Source organism: Buceros rhinoceros, unplaced genomic scaffold (assembly GCF_000710305.1).
Source record: "Buceros rhinoceros silvestris isolate BGI_N320 unplaced genomic scaffold, ASM71030v1 scaffold16105, whole genome shotgun sequence".
NCBI lineage: Eukaryota > Metazoa > Chordata > Aves > Bucerotiformes > Bucerotidae > Buceros > Buceros rhinoceros.
Window position 1 is genome coordinate 23,357 of NW_010411306.1, and position 16,147 is coordinate 39,503.

Here is a 16,147-nt window from a genome sequence, read left to right on the forward strand (position 1 = left end):
TCTGGAGGAGCTCGGAGCAGTATGCTGCAGGCACAGGGCGTTTTCTGGGCACAGACAATATGCAGAAAGCAGTATTTCTGAAGTGTTTCACAGTAACTCTGCCCTGTCATGAGTGCTTCCACCGATGACTTCAAAAGGAGAGGATAAGCAGATGACAATTCAGGACACCTCTGAGGCAGTCATAGCAGCTTTCTGCTGGAGAACAAAGCTGGTATAGAAGCCTGCCAGGAAAATCAGTGGCAAGCGCCAAAACGTGACCTACAGTTGGGTGCAACAAGATTGACTTCAAAAGGTACAGCAAGATGTGCCTTGCTCATCTAGTGTCTTCTCTGGTCTTTAAAAGCAAAGCAGAGCAAGTTGAAAGGGGAAAAAAAAAAAACCCACACCAAAAACCAACCCCCAAACCTTTTCAGATCTTCCCATCAACTATACAGGATCTCGGACAGGAAGAAAAAGGAAAATAGATGCGTTTCATACCAAGCCACTACATGTGTTGCACTCCTCTTCTGTAAACATCTGCTCCTGGTTACTGTCACAAAAGTTTGGATGCCAGTTTTTTGTCTAACCTAGTACAGCAGGTTTAGGGCTCATCTTGGAGAACGTGATGTATTAACATCCAACAGCTTCATTATTGCGGTAATTTTGGTGATACAGCAATGTAGTAAAACATTTGTTACTGCTTTGCTAAACCAGCCTTGAAGAAAACTGAAGTAATTCTGCTGTGAATGGCATCTGAGGCATTTTCCAGATCTATATGTGAAAGTTTACTTACAATTACGCCTGCTGTAATCCGCTCAGCCAACAATTAACAGATGTGTATTTGCTCAGGAATTGAAGTGCATCAGAACCAATCTGTACTTTTGATTAAAATTACATGAGGTTTTCAAAATGAGCAGATTTGCTCTTTAATTGAAAATTTCCTACACAATTGGAAGTTTCTTACGAGATGGAATGCTGAAACTGCAAAAGCAGAATTTGCATTTTAAGATAGCTTAGCACAAAGGAAATACATGGCAACTAAATAGTATTTTTAGACTTACTAGCAAGGCACATGCATCTGCCACCATAAGCATGTAAAACACGTTGTTCCAACCAGATGGGGAAATAAGACCAGCTAACAGAGGCCCCAAAGCCGCACCTAGAATATAACATTGGTACTGTCAGAATGATGCAATGTAAGATTTACTATGCTGAAAGATAGTTATTCCGAGTTAGAACATCAATTTCTCCACCTGCTTAACTCAGTATTACCTTATGTATTAATAGGTCCCAGGAAAGTGCAAAACATTTCTGGTACAGCTGCAAGCCAATGGGAAACCTAACACAGAGGAAGTTGGAAGACTAGAAGTTTGAGGAAAGTCTGCTTTTGGCTCAGCAAAATGCCCACCTAGTATTAAGCTGAACCCTACTCAATTTTCTCTTCCACATACCAGTGTGGAGGGTATGAATAAAATATCCCTGATCCTGTAAACAGCCCAAGGGCATCTACTTTTGCTATCTGTGCCCAGCATCAGTCTAACATACCCCCTTCCTCCCTCTCTCAGGTGTGGGTCCACTAGAGAGGTTTAAGGCTAAGTTTGCTCTACTTCCCATTTCCAAAGCTGTACTGAGACCTGGCAAAACGTGAACTGGAAAGAGCCTAGTCTATCAAAGATCCTTTGCTTTAAGCTACCACAGCTAAGTCAGGCTACGTTACAGCTCTGGCTTACCTACAGATCCCGTTCCGTCAATGATCGCTGTCACTGTAGACAAGGCTCTTGCATTCCCCTTCAGGCTTTTATGGGTACCCTAAAGTGACAAAGACTGCTTAGACCCATCCTGAGGTGAACTCTGAAAAAATCCTTACAACATCACCTAGCTCATGCCCTTCCACATTAGATTAGAAGCCTCTTCCCAAGGGCTGAGTAGGCTGTTGCGATGTCCGGCCCCACTTTAGCTAGCAGTGCCTTCACAAGGCTAAGGATAAAATAGGCAATGCGTGGTGGCCTTCTTTGCCTTGCCAAGCCCTCCAGGCCAAGGATAGGGCTTCAGAGGACATTTGGAGATTTCTGTCCTGTTCCTTTTCCTGTATTTTGAACATTTGTTTTTAGAGGACTTTCGCCTCTTGCTTGATGCCTTAAGGAAGCAACACCTTTGAAAGCAACCTCCCAAAGCCTACCTAATGAAAGGTACCAGGATCAATGTTTTTACCTAGCCTTTGTGACTTGACTAACCTGATCCAGCTGGAAGTGCTGGCAACCAGAGTAACTGTACAAGAAAAGGCAGAGGGTAACACAGACAAAAGCAAAGGTATGTGCTAGGTACTGATTGGAATTAAGACTCCAGCTCATCCTTCACACAGATAAACGGCTCCTCCCCTCATTTAAAGATGTAAAGTTTAAAAGGGGAGAAGGTACCTGCACAGTGACCTGGCTTTCCATGAAACCCTGACACTCATTTTGGGCTGTCATCTACAAGATTTGGTCTGTCTTGTTAGTAGGCAAGAATAATTTAGAAGCCTTTTGTAAGCGTGACACTCATTCATACCAACACATGAACTCTAAAATAGTCTCAGTGGCTGAGTTCAGCACTACCTATCAAGCTCTTTATCCCTTTGCTTTGGGACAATGCAGCCTCTTCACTGACAACCCTGCAGAAGCCAAAGAGCTTTCTCTGGAGGCCAAAGCTGCTACACGGGAAGCAAAGGGTAAGCCACACTCACCAAGTCAGCAGAGACAGCAGTGGTGATCAGCGCATAAGGGCCATTCACCAGGGCACCACTGATAAGCAGCATCACTGTTGGAAGTTGACAAAAATGGAAAATGTGAGTTGCCTGAAAGACTGTTAACCATAACAACAAGAGTTATCATAGCCTATGGATCTCCTTCCTTGTCTCCCCTGACCCCATTACAGAATGGGAAAGGAGGAAAAGCAACATACACTCCCATCTCCATTCAATGCTTACTCCACGATGTGAATTCTCAAACACAACAGGAGATGAGGCTAAGTCAAATGCCAGTTCCCAGAGCCTTTACTGACTCTGGTAAGTCAGGGAGAGGGGAGTTATCATAGCCTATGGATCTCCTTCCTTGTCTCCCCTGACCCCATTACAGAATGGGAAAGGAGGAAAAGCAACATACACTCCCATCTCCATTCAATGCTTACTCCACGATGTGAATTCTCAAACACAACAGGAGATGAGGCTAAGTCAAATGCCAGTTCCCAGAGCCTTTACTGACTCTGGTAAGTCAGGGAGAGGGGAAAAATCTGACCAAACTCACCCTAAGGGCAGGGGATATTCACAGAATCCACCACAAGCCCCTTCTCTGCTTGTACACCAAGCACCAGAAGGACATAAAACTTAACAAGGCCTTTAGGTGCTACTGTCAGCACTTGTGTCTCAACATCTGTTCTGAGGTAACAGATAGAGAGCTGCCAGCGAATTCAGCTCATACAAGTAAAGTTAACATTGCTGCCAGAAACAGTACAAGTAGTCTTTAAACACCTCTGACATTTGGGATAGGGAATATAATAAAGCCTGTGCTGACACAGTAAGCTCTAGAAAGAAGACTAATGATATTAACTAGATCACTGTTCTCATGGCACTCTTCCCTCATTTCCTAGCCCCACCCCCTTCCTTGCCCTGTACAAAGTCTGCTAGACAAAGTCTAGGGAATTTGATTCCATACTTTCTCCTTGCAGGAAAAATACAAAATTAGAGAAAAAAAAAAGGGAAGAAAATCAAAGGATCATAAATTAAAAGTTCACAGAAAGCTAGGCAGAAAATAATTTCAAAATACTCACCTACAGTAGCTTCAAGGCCCATTTTACTGACTGCAGAGAACATGTACAACTGTGAAGACGAAAGAACAAATATGTTGAATACCAACATATGGACTAATCCTAGGTTCTTTATTTCCCCCACGTTAACTACAAAATCTGTTAGTTGTTATTATGTGAAAGCTAGTTTTAGGTTTCACTAAACACTTTTAGATCATAGCAGAATGATTGTTTGATTTGACACAGAAGGGAGATAAGCTCTTATTCCCCAGTATGTCCTTTCAGAAGAACGGGCTGTGTTACAGGACCACTTCGTTTTAAACTCTCAGATTGTCAGCTTCAACACCGCATAGAATACTGTTCACAAAAGAATCAAAGAACAACACATCTCATATGCACAACTGACAGTTTTTCAACAGTTATAGCACAGAAATTTTAGCCATTAAGCAGCTAAAATTCTGGTTCAGAACCAAACATCAGATTTTACAAGATGATAAACTTTCTGTATAATCCTATATTAGACTTGTTTGCTTGTTTAGTAAAGGCCGACCCAATGTTTGTACTTGCTCACATGCTCATCTTCTGATGCCAGCTTTTAACTGGCCTGAACTCTCTATACTCGAGTTAGAAGATGCTGTCTGCCTAGCTTCCCAAGGAATGCCTTCAAAGTCTCAGCCACAGCAACAAGAGAGGGGCAAACTCTTACTGTGGGTGCTGCAAGCAGTAACATCATTCCGCAAGTTGATGCCCTCTTCTCTAGCCTGTCTGAAATCAGGCCTGCCAAAATGCCACCTGAAAGATGACGTAGGAAACCATAAGGAAAATACCCTGTGCATGTTTCACACAAAACCACCCATCAGTTATACTTAATGAAATCCAACCCAGATTAAAACAACACAGCACAACTTTTAATGTATAGTTACACACAGCAGTACAGAGCATGAGACTGACAACTAATTTACACTTAGCGAGATCCTTACTGACCCAACCAGGTTTGACTTGGAAGGCAACAGAAACAGACAGCTGTTCTTCCATGTTATTTATTTCAATCAAATATCTGAGATGACAGGAGTAGGGGTGGAATAGAGATGGAAGAAATGCTTAGAAATCATTGTTCTGCTGCTTTTGAATGAAAAAAGCCTTTTTGCCAGATGCCACATGACTACACTACTGGCATTCTGGATTCCAGCTGTGCCCAGTTACTCACTGGTCTCTTAACTCCTCACATGCAACAGTAAACTTAGCTCTCGAGTCCTCTGTCTGTGTCACACTGCAACGAGGGGAAATGAGTTATTCTAGATCTTGGGGCAAATGAAATACTTGGTTTTCTCTCCAGATAGTCGCTCCAGGCTCTTTAATTTTTCCTACTCCTTGTGTTTGCCAATGAGTGCACACAGAAGTACTAATCGGAGCGTGTGGCAGGAGGGTGCTGGAAGGCCTGAGGGAAAAAGCTGCCAAAGTGATATAAAGGGAACTTGGTACAGGGAGAAGGAAGGGAAATTCTCTGGATTCTCCAGATTCCTAAGTATCACTGGGCCTGCACCTCCTTTCCCAGCTGCCCATCTCCAAAGTGCTCACATTCCACTTCAATTTAAATGTAAATGCCAAAGGTCCATGCAGCACCGACACATTGTTAAGCTTGTGTTCACCGTGGAATAAGATGCTGCTGAAAGAAGTTACCCACATTTCTAAGGTACTACTGACCCTGGCTTCTAACTACCTGGGATGAAATAAGTCAGAAATGGCAGAACTCATATCCAACGCAAGACTAGAACAGTAACTGCAACACACCTTGAGACCTGCCTCTTGAACTACCAGGGGCTATGTGGCTCCTGATCCAGTGAAACTTACCCATCATGAGCACCACTTTCCAATAGACTAATACAGGTCTTATTTCCATAAGAGCACTGGGGGAGGTGGAGAGGAGATGGGTGTGGGTGGGCGTGTGTCACAAATCAGCTGGGCATCAAGATGCTGCTGCTTGTTTTATTTTGAGCTATACTGTCTGCCCTGGCATAAAAAAATTAATTATTCAGTGGTCACCTCTCAAATTACAAAGGAATAGTCTCATCCTTATTATTATTACAATCTCCCAATTTTATCACATACACTTGTATGAGGCATCAAGAAAAAAAACCAAAAAACAAACCACCTGTGGCCATCCACTTCTGTGCCCACAAAAAAGACACAACTGTACTAGCTGGGATAGTTCTGTTAAGAGCAGCAAAAGGAAGATATTTTGATAGGTGGCATAACCAAGAGCTGATGAAACTAAAAGATTCCATAATATATGGCTCTTACAATATGTATTGGATAATATCACTGGCTCTGTGAGTTGTTCAATTTAAAGATGTTTTGTGAGGTTGGTTCAACAACCAACGCAGCACCTTTACTGCCACTCTTCTTTAGTGCCTCCTTCATAAGGCACAAGGATTAATAATAAAACCTTTGTGTACCACAGTTTTTCCTAAACTGGACTGATTAAGGATGAAATATTAATGTATAAAACTTACCAAAGATTCCACCCACATCAAACAGTGTGGAAAGGTCCCCAGCTCTTTTGGCATCAAGATGCTCTAGTGACAGAAGAAAAACATTTGTCTCATTTCCAGACTACAACACATAGAAAACTCAACACAGTCTTGTCTGCTAGGATAAAGGCATCTTATGGCAGCACTATTTGTTCAAAGAAATAAGCTACCATAAGTTGTCATTGTGTATGAGAAGTAAGAATGTAACACAAGTGGGTATTCAGGGATATGCATTCTTTGGAATGCAATTACACTCGTGGCAGGACAGTTTACCACTTTAACTACAGATACAATCCAAGCACAGAGCTGTTGATTTATGAGAGCTGTTAAAATCTGGACTATCAACATTCCCATTTGTGAAGAGCCACAGATTCATAAATAGTTAACAAACGCTTGTGAGGCTCTTCACTCTGAAAGCATGATTAGGGCACATTTGGATCACTTATGAAGCCTCATTCTGGAGGCTTTCATCACATAACCAGTAATATTCTTCATTAAATTACATCTGGGAACCCTGCTTGGCACAACAACATGCACTGCGTAGTTTATGGAGACTATGAAGAGACAGTGATTTCCTTAACTCCACTGCTGGCAGAAAATTAAATTTAGTCTAACGCAGTTACTGATATGCTACGGGTCAGATTTCCAAAATTACATCAGGAAGTTGGGCAAGCCAGCCCAACCGTGATAAGTGTGAAGTTTCAAAAGGAGCAGAATTTCTAACCACCCTTGGTATTTTTTAGAAAGTCTCTGAAATACATTTGCAAAAGCACTATGTGCTAAAACAGTGGGGTCAGTGGCACTACCATAACCTCACCAGCATCTGCCGCAGCACAGATGGCATTACTGTGCTAAATACCATTAACTTTTCTATCAAAAGCCTGCTGCTTTCAAGGTACCTAGTCCTGCAGGAGCACTGGTCATTTGGAGTCTGCACACAACAGCCTTTAGCTATAGGATTTTGCAGCTCTGCGTGTTTCCACAGGGTGTTCAACATGTCTCTCTCTGCTGGTTGTTACTGCCATACTTGTCCAGCACTGCTTTTCTGTTAGATGGGGGTTTAAAGTTCACTTTACTACTCACACGAACATGAATTTCTCTGGCTGGGGAGAACTCTGCCCTCTACAGCACAAAACAAAAAGCCAGCACTGAACAAATAAACAAGCTCATTTATATTTTGCATATGTTTTAATAAGGCACTTCAATCATGTAAAAACATTATTAGAAAGTAAATTTTTTTATTAGTCTGCAAGAGCCAAAGACACAGCATTGATGCTTGGAATTGTTGAAGATAAGCCAGATTCTTCTTTTGTTTTGAAAATGTCCTCTTACAATATTGAATTCATAAAACTGAGAAATACGTCAGTTGGTGATTACAACTCTCCTGCTACTGTAGCAAAGATAACTTATTTCACAAGCAGTAATGTTTATTTTCTTATTTATTTCAAGCTCTTATTTTCAGACCCTTTGTAGTCATAATTCTGTATCCTCTTACTGTGATACTTACCTACATTTGTGATATAGAGGGGAAGCCAGAAGAGGAAAGTATAGCTCACCAGCTTTGCAAACAGAAGACAAAGGGAAAACTCTATGACTCCCTGAGAGAATAAAGAAAATAGGAAGTCAGTATCTTGACAGAGGCTGCTATTTACTTTCAAAGACCATTATGAAAACGGTTTCTAAGAAGAATTTAGGCTTTTCTTTTTCACTCAAAAATTCCCAATAAACAATCTTGCCCTGAGAACACAAAGCTTACAATCAGAGCAGACGGTGGTATTTTACTTACACGTTTTCTCTTCTCTTAATTGTACTGAATTGACTGAAAAGAACACTAAAATGAACAGGAAGAACTGATACTGTTTGGGACACCTACATCATTTATTCTCCTTATGTAAAGAGTTTTTAGATAGCATTATAGCAGATTTGGGCTGTATTCTAGAGAAATTGGCATATTTTTGTGTCCTTCAGATCCTTCCTTCAGGGGGATCTAAGATTTCTCCCTTATTGTTTAACTCTACAAAAAGCCAGTTAACCACTACGGCACAGTTCAAATCAGTCTATGGTAACAACACACTACAGGCAGCACATATGCCTATTTAAAATACTACTTTCTTCCATCCTCTTTCTTGCTGGGTATATGAAAATTATACTTCCTGTACAGAGCTGCAATCGAACTACCAAATCAATCTTCATTCCCCTCACCATCTCATACATTTTTGTTTGAAACTGCATTTCTTAAATCCCTGGTATTAAGTACTGCTGTTACCAGCATGTACAACCACACACACACAGCTGGCTCTACTTCACAACAGCTGTGACCCTTCCTGACAACAGGCAGAAAAATACCGCAGAGTGTATACAGAGATTCCAGGCGGCAGCAGCAATTTTACTACTGATGAATTCCACTTTGCCACAGGAAAAACAGTTAAGACAGAGGATCAGATTGGAGAGGATGAGAAGACACATCAATACAGTGATCTGGTGTTGGAGATTTCTTCTCCTACCTTTATACCTGGCCCCAAATCAATTTGCCTATAATTCTACTGAAGCTGCTGGGCTTTAAACTGAGAGGAAAATCAAGGATGATAGTACCTGACCTAAAGGAAACAGTCTGAATGTTCGGGCTGTTGGAAACTTCTCAATATAAACCATACAAGAGATTTTAAAATCAAAGCTTTAAAAAACAAGGTTGAGGAGTGCAATAGGAAAGCCATGGAAGGAAGTCCAGATGCAGAGAGGTGTGTATAGACTCAGCCTGCTATTCCACTCTTAATACCTATGTGTTGTTAACTAAGATTAGCAAACTTTTACATTATAGTCTGCTCTAGTATTAACTATAACGAGTTTATATGGGTACTGGAATCTAGATGCTTGTAGTTTTTAAGATGGAACCAATGAACTTATGCCATCTGCTTACTGGGGAAGAGAGTACTCTTGTATCGATTTTTCAATCCTCTGAGAGGGGCACACCTTGACTCGTGCACCAGAATCTGCTTTAGCGTACGTACACCAGAGAAGCCAATCAAAGCTTGTGATGCAAAGATCATGTCATCTACCATTCCATCTAGAACTTCATGGAAATATGAATTCTAAGGCAAAACTTCATTCTTAGAGGAGCAGGCAAGAATAACACATATACTCACAGGTATTTGCAAGGCCCCAAGGAAGCTGATAGCTGATGTCCCATGTCTACCTTCCCCAGTGACCACAGTGCTGGAGTTCAGTGACACACTACAGTTTTCACTGTCAATAAGCAAATGATGCATCTCTGGATCCTGCAATTTTCCCCAGCAACACCGTATGAAAAAGAAAAGAATAGTGCATCAAAACACATATCAATGAATCATTTCCAAAACACTGAAAAAAAAAATATAAAAAAAAAAAAAAATCTATTTTATTACAGAAAGTTACAGCTTTTAAAAATCTTTTGATTAGATATACAGAGTACATACAGAGGGTATAGAGTATATACAGAATATTGGGTGAAACAAGTCTGGTTGTTTATGTCTGGATGTGTATACTCTATTACGGAATCAAGTTTCTGTTTTATTGTAGCACGATTTCAAGTTGCAAAAACCGCATATTAAGAGTATGGTTTAATGAAACAAAACAATTTGCAATCTTCCCTTACCCCACTACATTAATGTGATGTAACGAAAACTGACTATCTACCGAGTGTTACAACACATTTCTGTACAAAAGCAGGTAATACCTTCTTCCTATACAAATATTAAGCCCATTTTTCAGACTCTGTAACATCATACTATTCACCAATTTAAATGCAGGCCATCTTTCCAACTGAAATATAGATACTGAGTGCTTTATGTTAAGCAAACATTTACTTTTGCACGGTTCATTTGAGCAATGCAATCCACATATTATAAAAGCCTAGAGTTTACCAATATTACCTAATTCTGAGTTCTTTTCTAGGACTGGGAAGGACTTTAATACTGGCTGCTAAGAATACGTGTTGAATGATAACTTGCTCCACAAGAACAAGCCATCCCAGTTTAGCCATGAGAATATCTTGTTATTTTTATCCATCCACCACACTACAGCGAACTCTTAGAATAGAACTGGAAATTTACATCTTACAGCTGTACATAAAAAAAAATTCAGATACAGATAAGCACTTCTTTTCCAGCTCAGACGGGAAATCAGAAGCTATCCTCACTTTCACCTGCTCACTGAGAAGCTTACCTATCTGAATACCTTTATGAGCTATTCTACGTACTGTCCTCTTTCTTTTAATTCTTGTGCATTTGAATAAAGCCTTAGTGAAGAATTAAATCTCAAATATCTATTTATCTATCTATCTATATTGCCACAGCCAAACGGCTGTAGGTTAGTCAGGATATGGCAGGCCGTTAATTCCAGTAGTTGCTACAAAGAGGAAAACTTTCTGATTAATATTTGGTAAGCCGATGGAGGAAGAAAGAAAAAAAATAAAATCAAGTGCTGGACAAATTCACTTTTGCTACTTTACAGTAAGCGATTCTAAATAAATTCTGTTTTTAAAGAACTTCATTTAGGAGAAGACACTAGGGAACCATCTGTGCACCTGAACCCAGGCATGTAACCTAATTTTAGAAGCTACCATGCAGCATCCAAAATGTTTGTACAAGACTGATAGATAAGAGGCAGGATTTACAGGAGACCCTGCACCCTGCTGATGCATTAACTAGAAGACAGAAAAAACATTTTGGGGACGTCTGACACGGCACTGTAGACCTGTTACAGCACATCAGTCACTCCATCATCATCATTAGCATTTATCTTCTGAATTGCTAGAGCAACTTCAAAACTTGAACAGTAGCTATTCAAACCATCAGGCTACTTACACTTAAAAAAAGAAGAGAGAAAAAAGATTAAGGGGAAGTGAGAGGAAAAGGAGGAAAAAGAAGGAAAAGAAGAAGGGCTTAAGCAGTGAAGCTCCCCACTGGATTCAGTGGAAGACACTTCTAGGTAGTGTCTTAAGTGAGTATCTCTTGCACAATTTGCACAGCAAACTTAACCAGGATTGTGAGAGGTAATGCTGCTCACTTCTCAGACAGGTAGTTCTAAGCCTGTTTAAGAGTGGGTTCAATATTCAAGTGGAAGTGACCAAAGTCCAAATAACTTACTTAGCAACTGATGCTGGAAACCTATCGACATAGGATTTTTATGCTGCACAGAGTTAAATGAGAAAAAAACCCCAGCAGTCTGAGCTTGGCAGAGATAACATTGTTCAGCCTTGCCAGCTTGTCATAGCGTGTGATTCAGCATATGGCACACTCTCGATCTCTGGGGAGGGATTCATTATTCCTCAATCTTGTGTAATTTTTAAGAGGCCAACCTTACATAAGCAGCAGTGAACATGCAGAGGTATTCAGGTCACGCAGCCAAAAAACACATTCTGCTTTCAATCACTGCATACCCTGAATATTTGCTTTCTTTTTACAGTAATTGAAAAGGTCAGTGAAAAATCAGTATAAGCTGTCATTCCAGCGTGCGTGGAGGAGACCAGCTTATAAATGCAAAACAGCTGTAGTTTGTATAGGCACAAAAGCTGACTGTGATAATGAGCTCAGCGTAACTGCAACACGACCACTGTAAAAAGGAAAGATCAGCTCCACTTTGACAGGAAAAAGATTATGCTCTGTCATGGCAGAAAATCAGGCGGTCCCAAACAGTGACAAAGAAGAATTTTTAAGTTTTCATTAATTTTTTCTTAAACCACGTTAGGACTCAGTATTACCAACATATAACACAGCTAGTAGGGTAGGGGTAAGGAATAATACTGACAGGATTGCCAGCAAGTGCCTTCATGCTTTGTTGACAATGTTGTACCCTTGTTCTGTTCATAACGGAGTGCCAGACAGTGTGAGAGGGGGTACATTTTCCTTGCCCACTAGTTACACAGACTCTTTGCACAAGCTGACAGTACAGGTACAAGCACAGAAGAGAAATCTTTGTCTGCTAATTTGCTGACTACATTTTAGCTCTGTCTTCATGACTTGTCTAAAGACACCTGCTGATATTCTTAAATCTCCGCTTATCTTCCAGCTGGTTGTGAAATAGTATTGCCAAATGATTTCTGGGCTGGAGATTGGTTTTGGGCAGCTCAAAATGAACATGAGTAAAGGAGGGAGTTTAAGCTGGACTCAACAAAATTATAAGTGAACTGTTTCCTTAGCAAAATTTTCAAAACCTGTTGATCAACACTGGTCATGATACCCTGTGAATGCTGATTATTTTTCTATAGGCAAAGGATGAACAGAACAAGAAGTTTATTATTTTCCTGTAAAGGTCTGAAATGAGTTAAAGAAACCCCAGTTACCCTCTCAGGATATCAAGTGCCAGGTGTACTGATAACAAATACAAAGTTTTAAATGGAAATTTTCAGTTAGTGTCCATCACAAGATAAAATGTCTTTTTGCTCACAAATAGGCAAATCCAGAATTCCGTTTCTAGTGAGAATTACCAGCACTTACAGTTACAAGTTTTAAGCAAGATTTCTGTGAATAACTGCTCATATTTAAAAATGTCTGAAGGTATCGTCTTGTAAGTACTTACACATATTACATTAAAAAGGGAGAGAAGTGAGACTACAAGGGTGGCACAAATACCATCTAAGTAGTTTAAAGATTTCAAATGGGCTATTTTAAAAATATTTTGCAGTGCATTACTTCTGCTGGAATTGTATGAAGAGCACAAGATAAGGCAAACTGAGTAAACCACTATCTTCTTCAGCTTGGTTTGCAGTATTTATGTTAGATAATGCTTAGTTCCCTTGTCTGAAGTTACACTTGTGTATGAAGACGGAAGTAGATTTCACCATCACAAAAAGAAGAGCAATCTTCACAACAGTAAATCTACTGTAAATATTCCACATTAGCTTTACTATTTTACAACAATATCTTATATTTTACCTGAGGTTTGCTGGTTTCCTTAGCATTTAAGGTTGGCATCTGGACTCTGAATCGAGATGCACCATTCAGGAAGGTTCTAGAACTCTGAAGAAAGGAAACAAAACAAAACCCCATACTTCTGTTGCTTGTTTTTTAAAGGATTATATTAGCGATAATCATTTCTCTGCAACAAAAGACTTTGTACATTGTAACATTAACATTTCCCCAAATGGAACACCTTTAATTTAATGACTATGTATTTTGGTTTTTAAGATTGTCATGCAGACCTATGGCAATGTACATAAAACGCAATCACAAGTTTATTTGAAGGCTAACTTCATACTGTTTTTATACAGAACTCGTATACTGAATTGAGAGCAGTCATGCCATTCTGACACCTTTAGCTGCTTTTTCCTCTATTGATCTTTCATTGACATTGCAAACTTAGTTTTTACTCATAAGCAGATCATCCTAGTTAGCCACAGAAGATAATTTGTTTCAGTAAAACCTTGATTCTTGAATGAAGAACCCCCTATCCCTTTTATCTTAAAGTTTACCCTTTTAGCTCAGCTATATTTTTCTAACCCAGAAAAGGGCTGTGCTCTTGGGGCAGGAGGGTTAATGAAGAGTCTGAGCACTTCCAGCATGCTCAGTACAGAAATCAAGGCACCAAGTGATATTTTAGGCCCCAGGTGTTTTTTACACCTCTTATTAACAAGTGCACTAGAGTATCAGTTTGCACCAAAACTGCATTCATTGGAAATCATAATTCTGAGATCCTTGATCTAAAAGATTTACCAGGGACATTAAGGTTTGTTCACTGAACTAAATATACAGCTTCAAAGTAGGTTTGCAGTCATGTAGGGACAACCTATTGCTACGACCACAAGAGGCATTGTGCATTTCTCAGGGATGAGATGTTTCAGTGTTTAATCGTGGTTTGGATGCCACATTAAAAACCAAGCAAACCCAAACCCTGCCCCAAATAAAACTTCCAAAACCCACTACCACAAATAAAAAAAAGAGAATGCCCATCCTCACTGGACATTTAATTCAAAATGAATCACTAGGTAATTCTTCCCCGAGAAAAATACAAGGATATGTATTACAGAATTCTTTAGAGAAACTGCTATTCATCAACCAAATCCTTCTAAGAAGGCAAAATCCAAAATTTAGATGATAAACTAAAGTCTTTCTGCTGCTCAAAAGCAGAGCTGAGGCGCAAGCAGTCTCGGGCATGCATTCCCCAAAATAAACAAACAACATTCAAACCCCAAGGGTCTGATAAAACAGATTTTTAAATTTTAATCTTACACAAAAATTAGGCTCTTGTCAAAAAAGTGATTTATAATAATCTGTGGGGAAGAAAATCCATTATCTAGAGACAAGTCATCTACATCTTTATTCAGCAGCTCAGCAAAGAAAACAAATAAAAGACTTTTTCATCTGACTGTCAAAAATAAGATTTACTGTGGTAAGGAAGAAACCTCTGGGGAAAAGGACTAGACTGAGAGGCTGCACATTTAATATTTAGGCTTCTTTTTCCTTTTCGAAAGATAAAAACTGCAGCCTGGTATGTTTCAAATGCACAAGCACTTTGCCACAGGAGTTTAAGAGAGCTAAGTTTCCTGGAAATGCAAAATTAGGTTAAAAGAAAGTTCCTAGAACATAAAGACAGGTCTGTATGAACATGCTGCAACATGTTCACCTATGGGGAAAAAAAAGAAGGTACAGGGAGAAAAGATGAGAAGCAATAAAACCAGTTCTAAATCATTACATTTCACAAATGACATTAAATCTTTTAACTGTCATTATGAAAGTGCACCAATGCTTAATAAAGCACACTGACTTCTTGCCTGCATTTGTCATAGATACAGCCTTTTGGAAAGTCGTCCATTAAGCCTCCAATGCTAGCATTTAAAAGCACTTTATTGTACTCAAATATTTGTTTTGAAACAAATATCAGATTCATAAATCAAAGCCAAGGTAAATATGAGCAAATGAAGCAAGAAACTGGTGAATAAAGAAAAAGAACTGCACATTCAAGGTTCTGTGGCTGGCTCTCTGTGCTTCTGGACAACTCAATGAAATCAGATTACTCACCACTACAAACTCTGTAGAAATATTGGGCTCACGATCACGCTGCAAATAAACAGTAGACCAAATTCATCCAAAATAGTAATATCACACAAAGGTGAATCTGATCTATAAAGCTTAATATAAATCTACCCTAAGTTCTTCCCTCATGCTGAGCATTTATTTTAGTTGTGCTTAAATTTAACTGGCCTCATTCTTCCACAATGAGGTTCAGCTTCTGGCACCAGCTAGCAGGGCTGCTTGCACCTAACTAAGACATCTCTTCAAAATGAACTGCTACAGCTTTATGAGCAAAGCAAGTGTGTCTGTTTCTTCAACATCTTAGAAAAGGCATTCCTAACTTTTTGCAAAAGCACACAGGTTGTTTAGGTTGTCACTTGAAATGACTGAAAGGACATTTGTCATTCTTCTCCATTTTATGTCTGCCAGCAAATTCTACCCTTGTACAACGCAGCTGAAATCTTTTGTTCCCAGTAATAATACAGTCTATTTTACTACACGAACCTTCTTTCAATTAGCGATCAGTTTTCTTTACAGTCAGACACTATCATTACTGCATCTCCATTTAAAACCACCCTTCCTGCAGCAAACAGAAGCTGTGAGCATTGTTCACAAAGAATTTAGGATCCATTGTAGTTTGCAGACTACATGGGTCTGAAGAGAGGTATTTGTGCAATTCAAATAGAATACAGCTTTCCAAGACAACGGCAAATCTTACTCTGAGAAGGGTCCAAGGCAGTTGAGAAAGCACTTTTATGAACCTCTTACATGATTTGCAGATGTGAATATATGGAATAGGGAAGGAAGAAGTGAGGTCTTTTGCTCTGGAGAGCAAGGTTTCCAGGGAAACAGAAGGTTAAGTGCATTCCT

General features: G+C 39.7%; 1 protein-coding gene across 1 annotated transcript in view; it reads right to left on the reverse strand.

The window, feature by feature from the left end:
* SLC37A1 (solute carrier family 37 (glucose-6-phosphate transporter), member 1) overlaps positions 1–16,147 on the reverse strand; it is a gene marked incomplete at its 3' end in the record, with an annotated part of 29,934 nt that overhangs the window by 1,440 nt on the left and 12,347 nt on the right. Inside the window, exons 9-17 of the mRNA XM_010135979.1 lie at positions 13,202–13,285; positions 9,434–9,565; positions 7,798–7,888; positions 6,273–6,335; positions 4,466–4,551; positions 3,784–3,832; positions 2,702–2,775; positions 1,710–1,788; positions 1,041–1,138 (exon numbers count right to left, since the gene is read on the reverse strand). Of these exons, the coding sequence (XP_010134281.1) occupies positions 1,041–1,138; positions 1,710–1,788; positions 2,702–2,775; positions 3,784–3,832; positions 4,466–4,551; positions 6,273–6,335; positions 7,798–7,888; positions 9,434–9,565; positions 13,202–13,285 (756 nt within the window). The remainder of the gene's footprint in view (positions 1–1,040; positions 1,139–1,709; positions 1,789–2,701; positions 2,776–3,783; positions 3,833–4,465; positions 4,552–6,272; positions 6,336–7,797; positions 7,889–9,433; positions 9,566–13,201; positions 13,286–16,147) is intronic.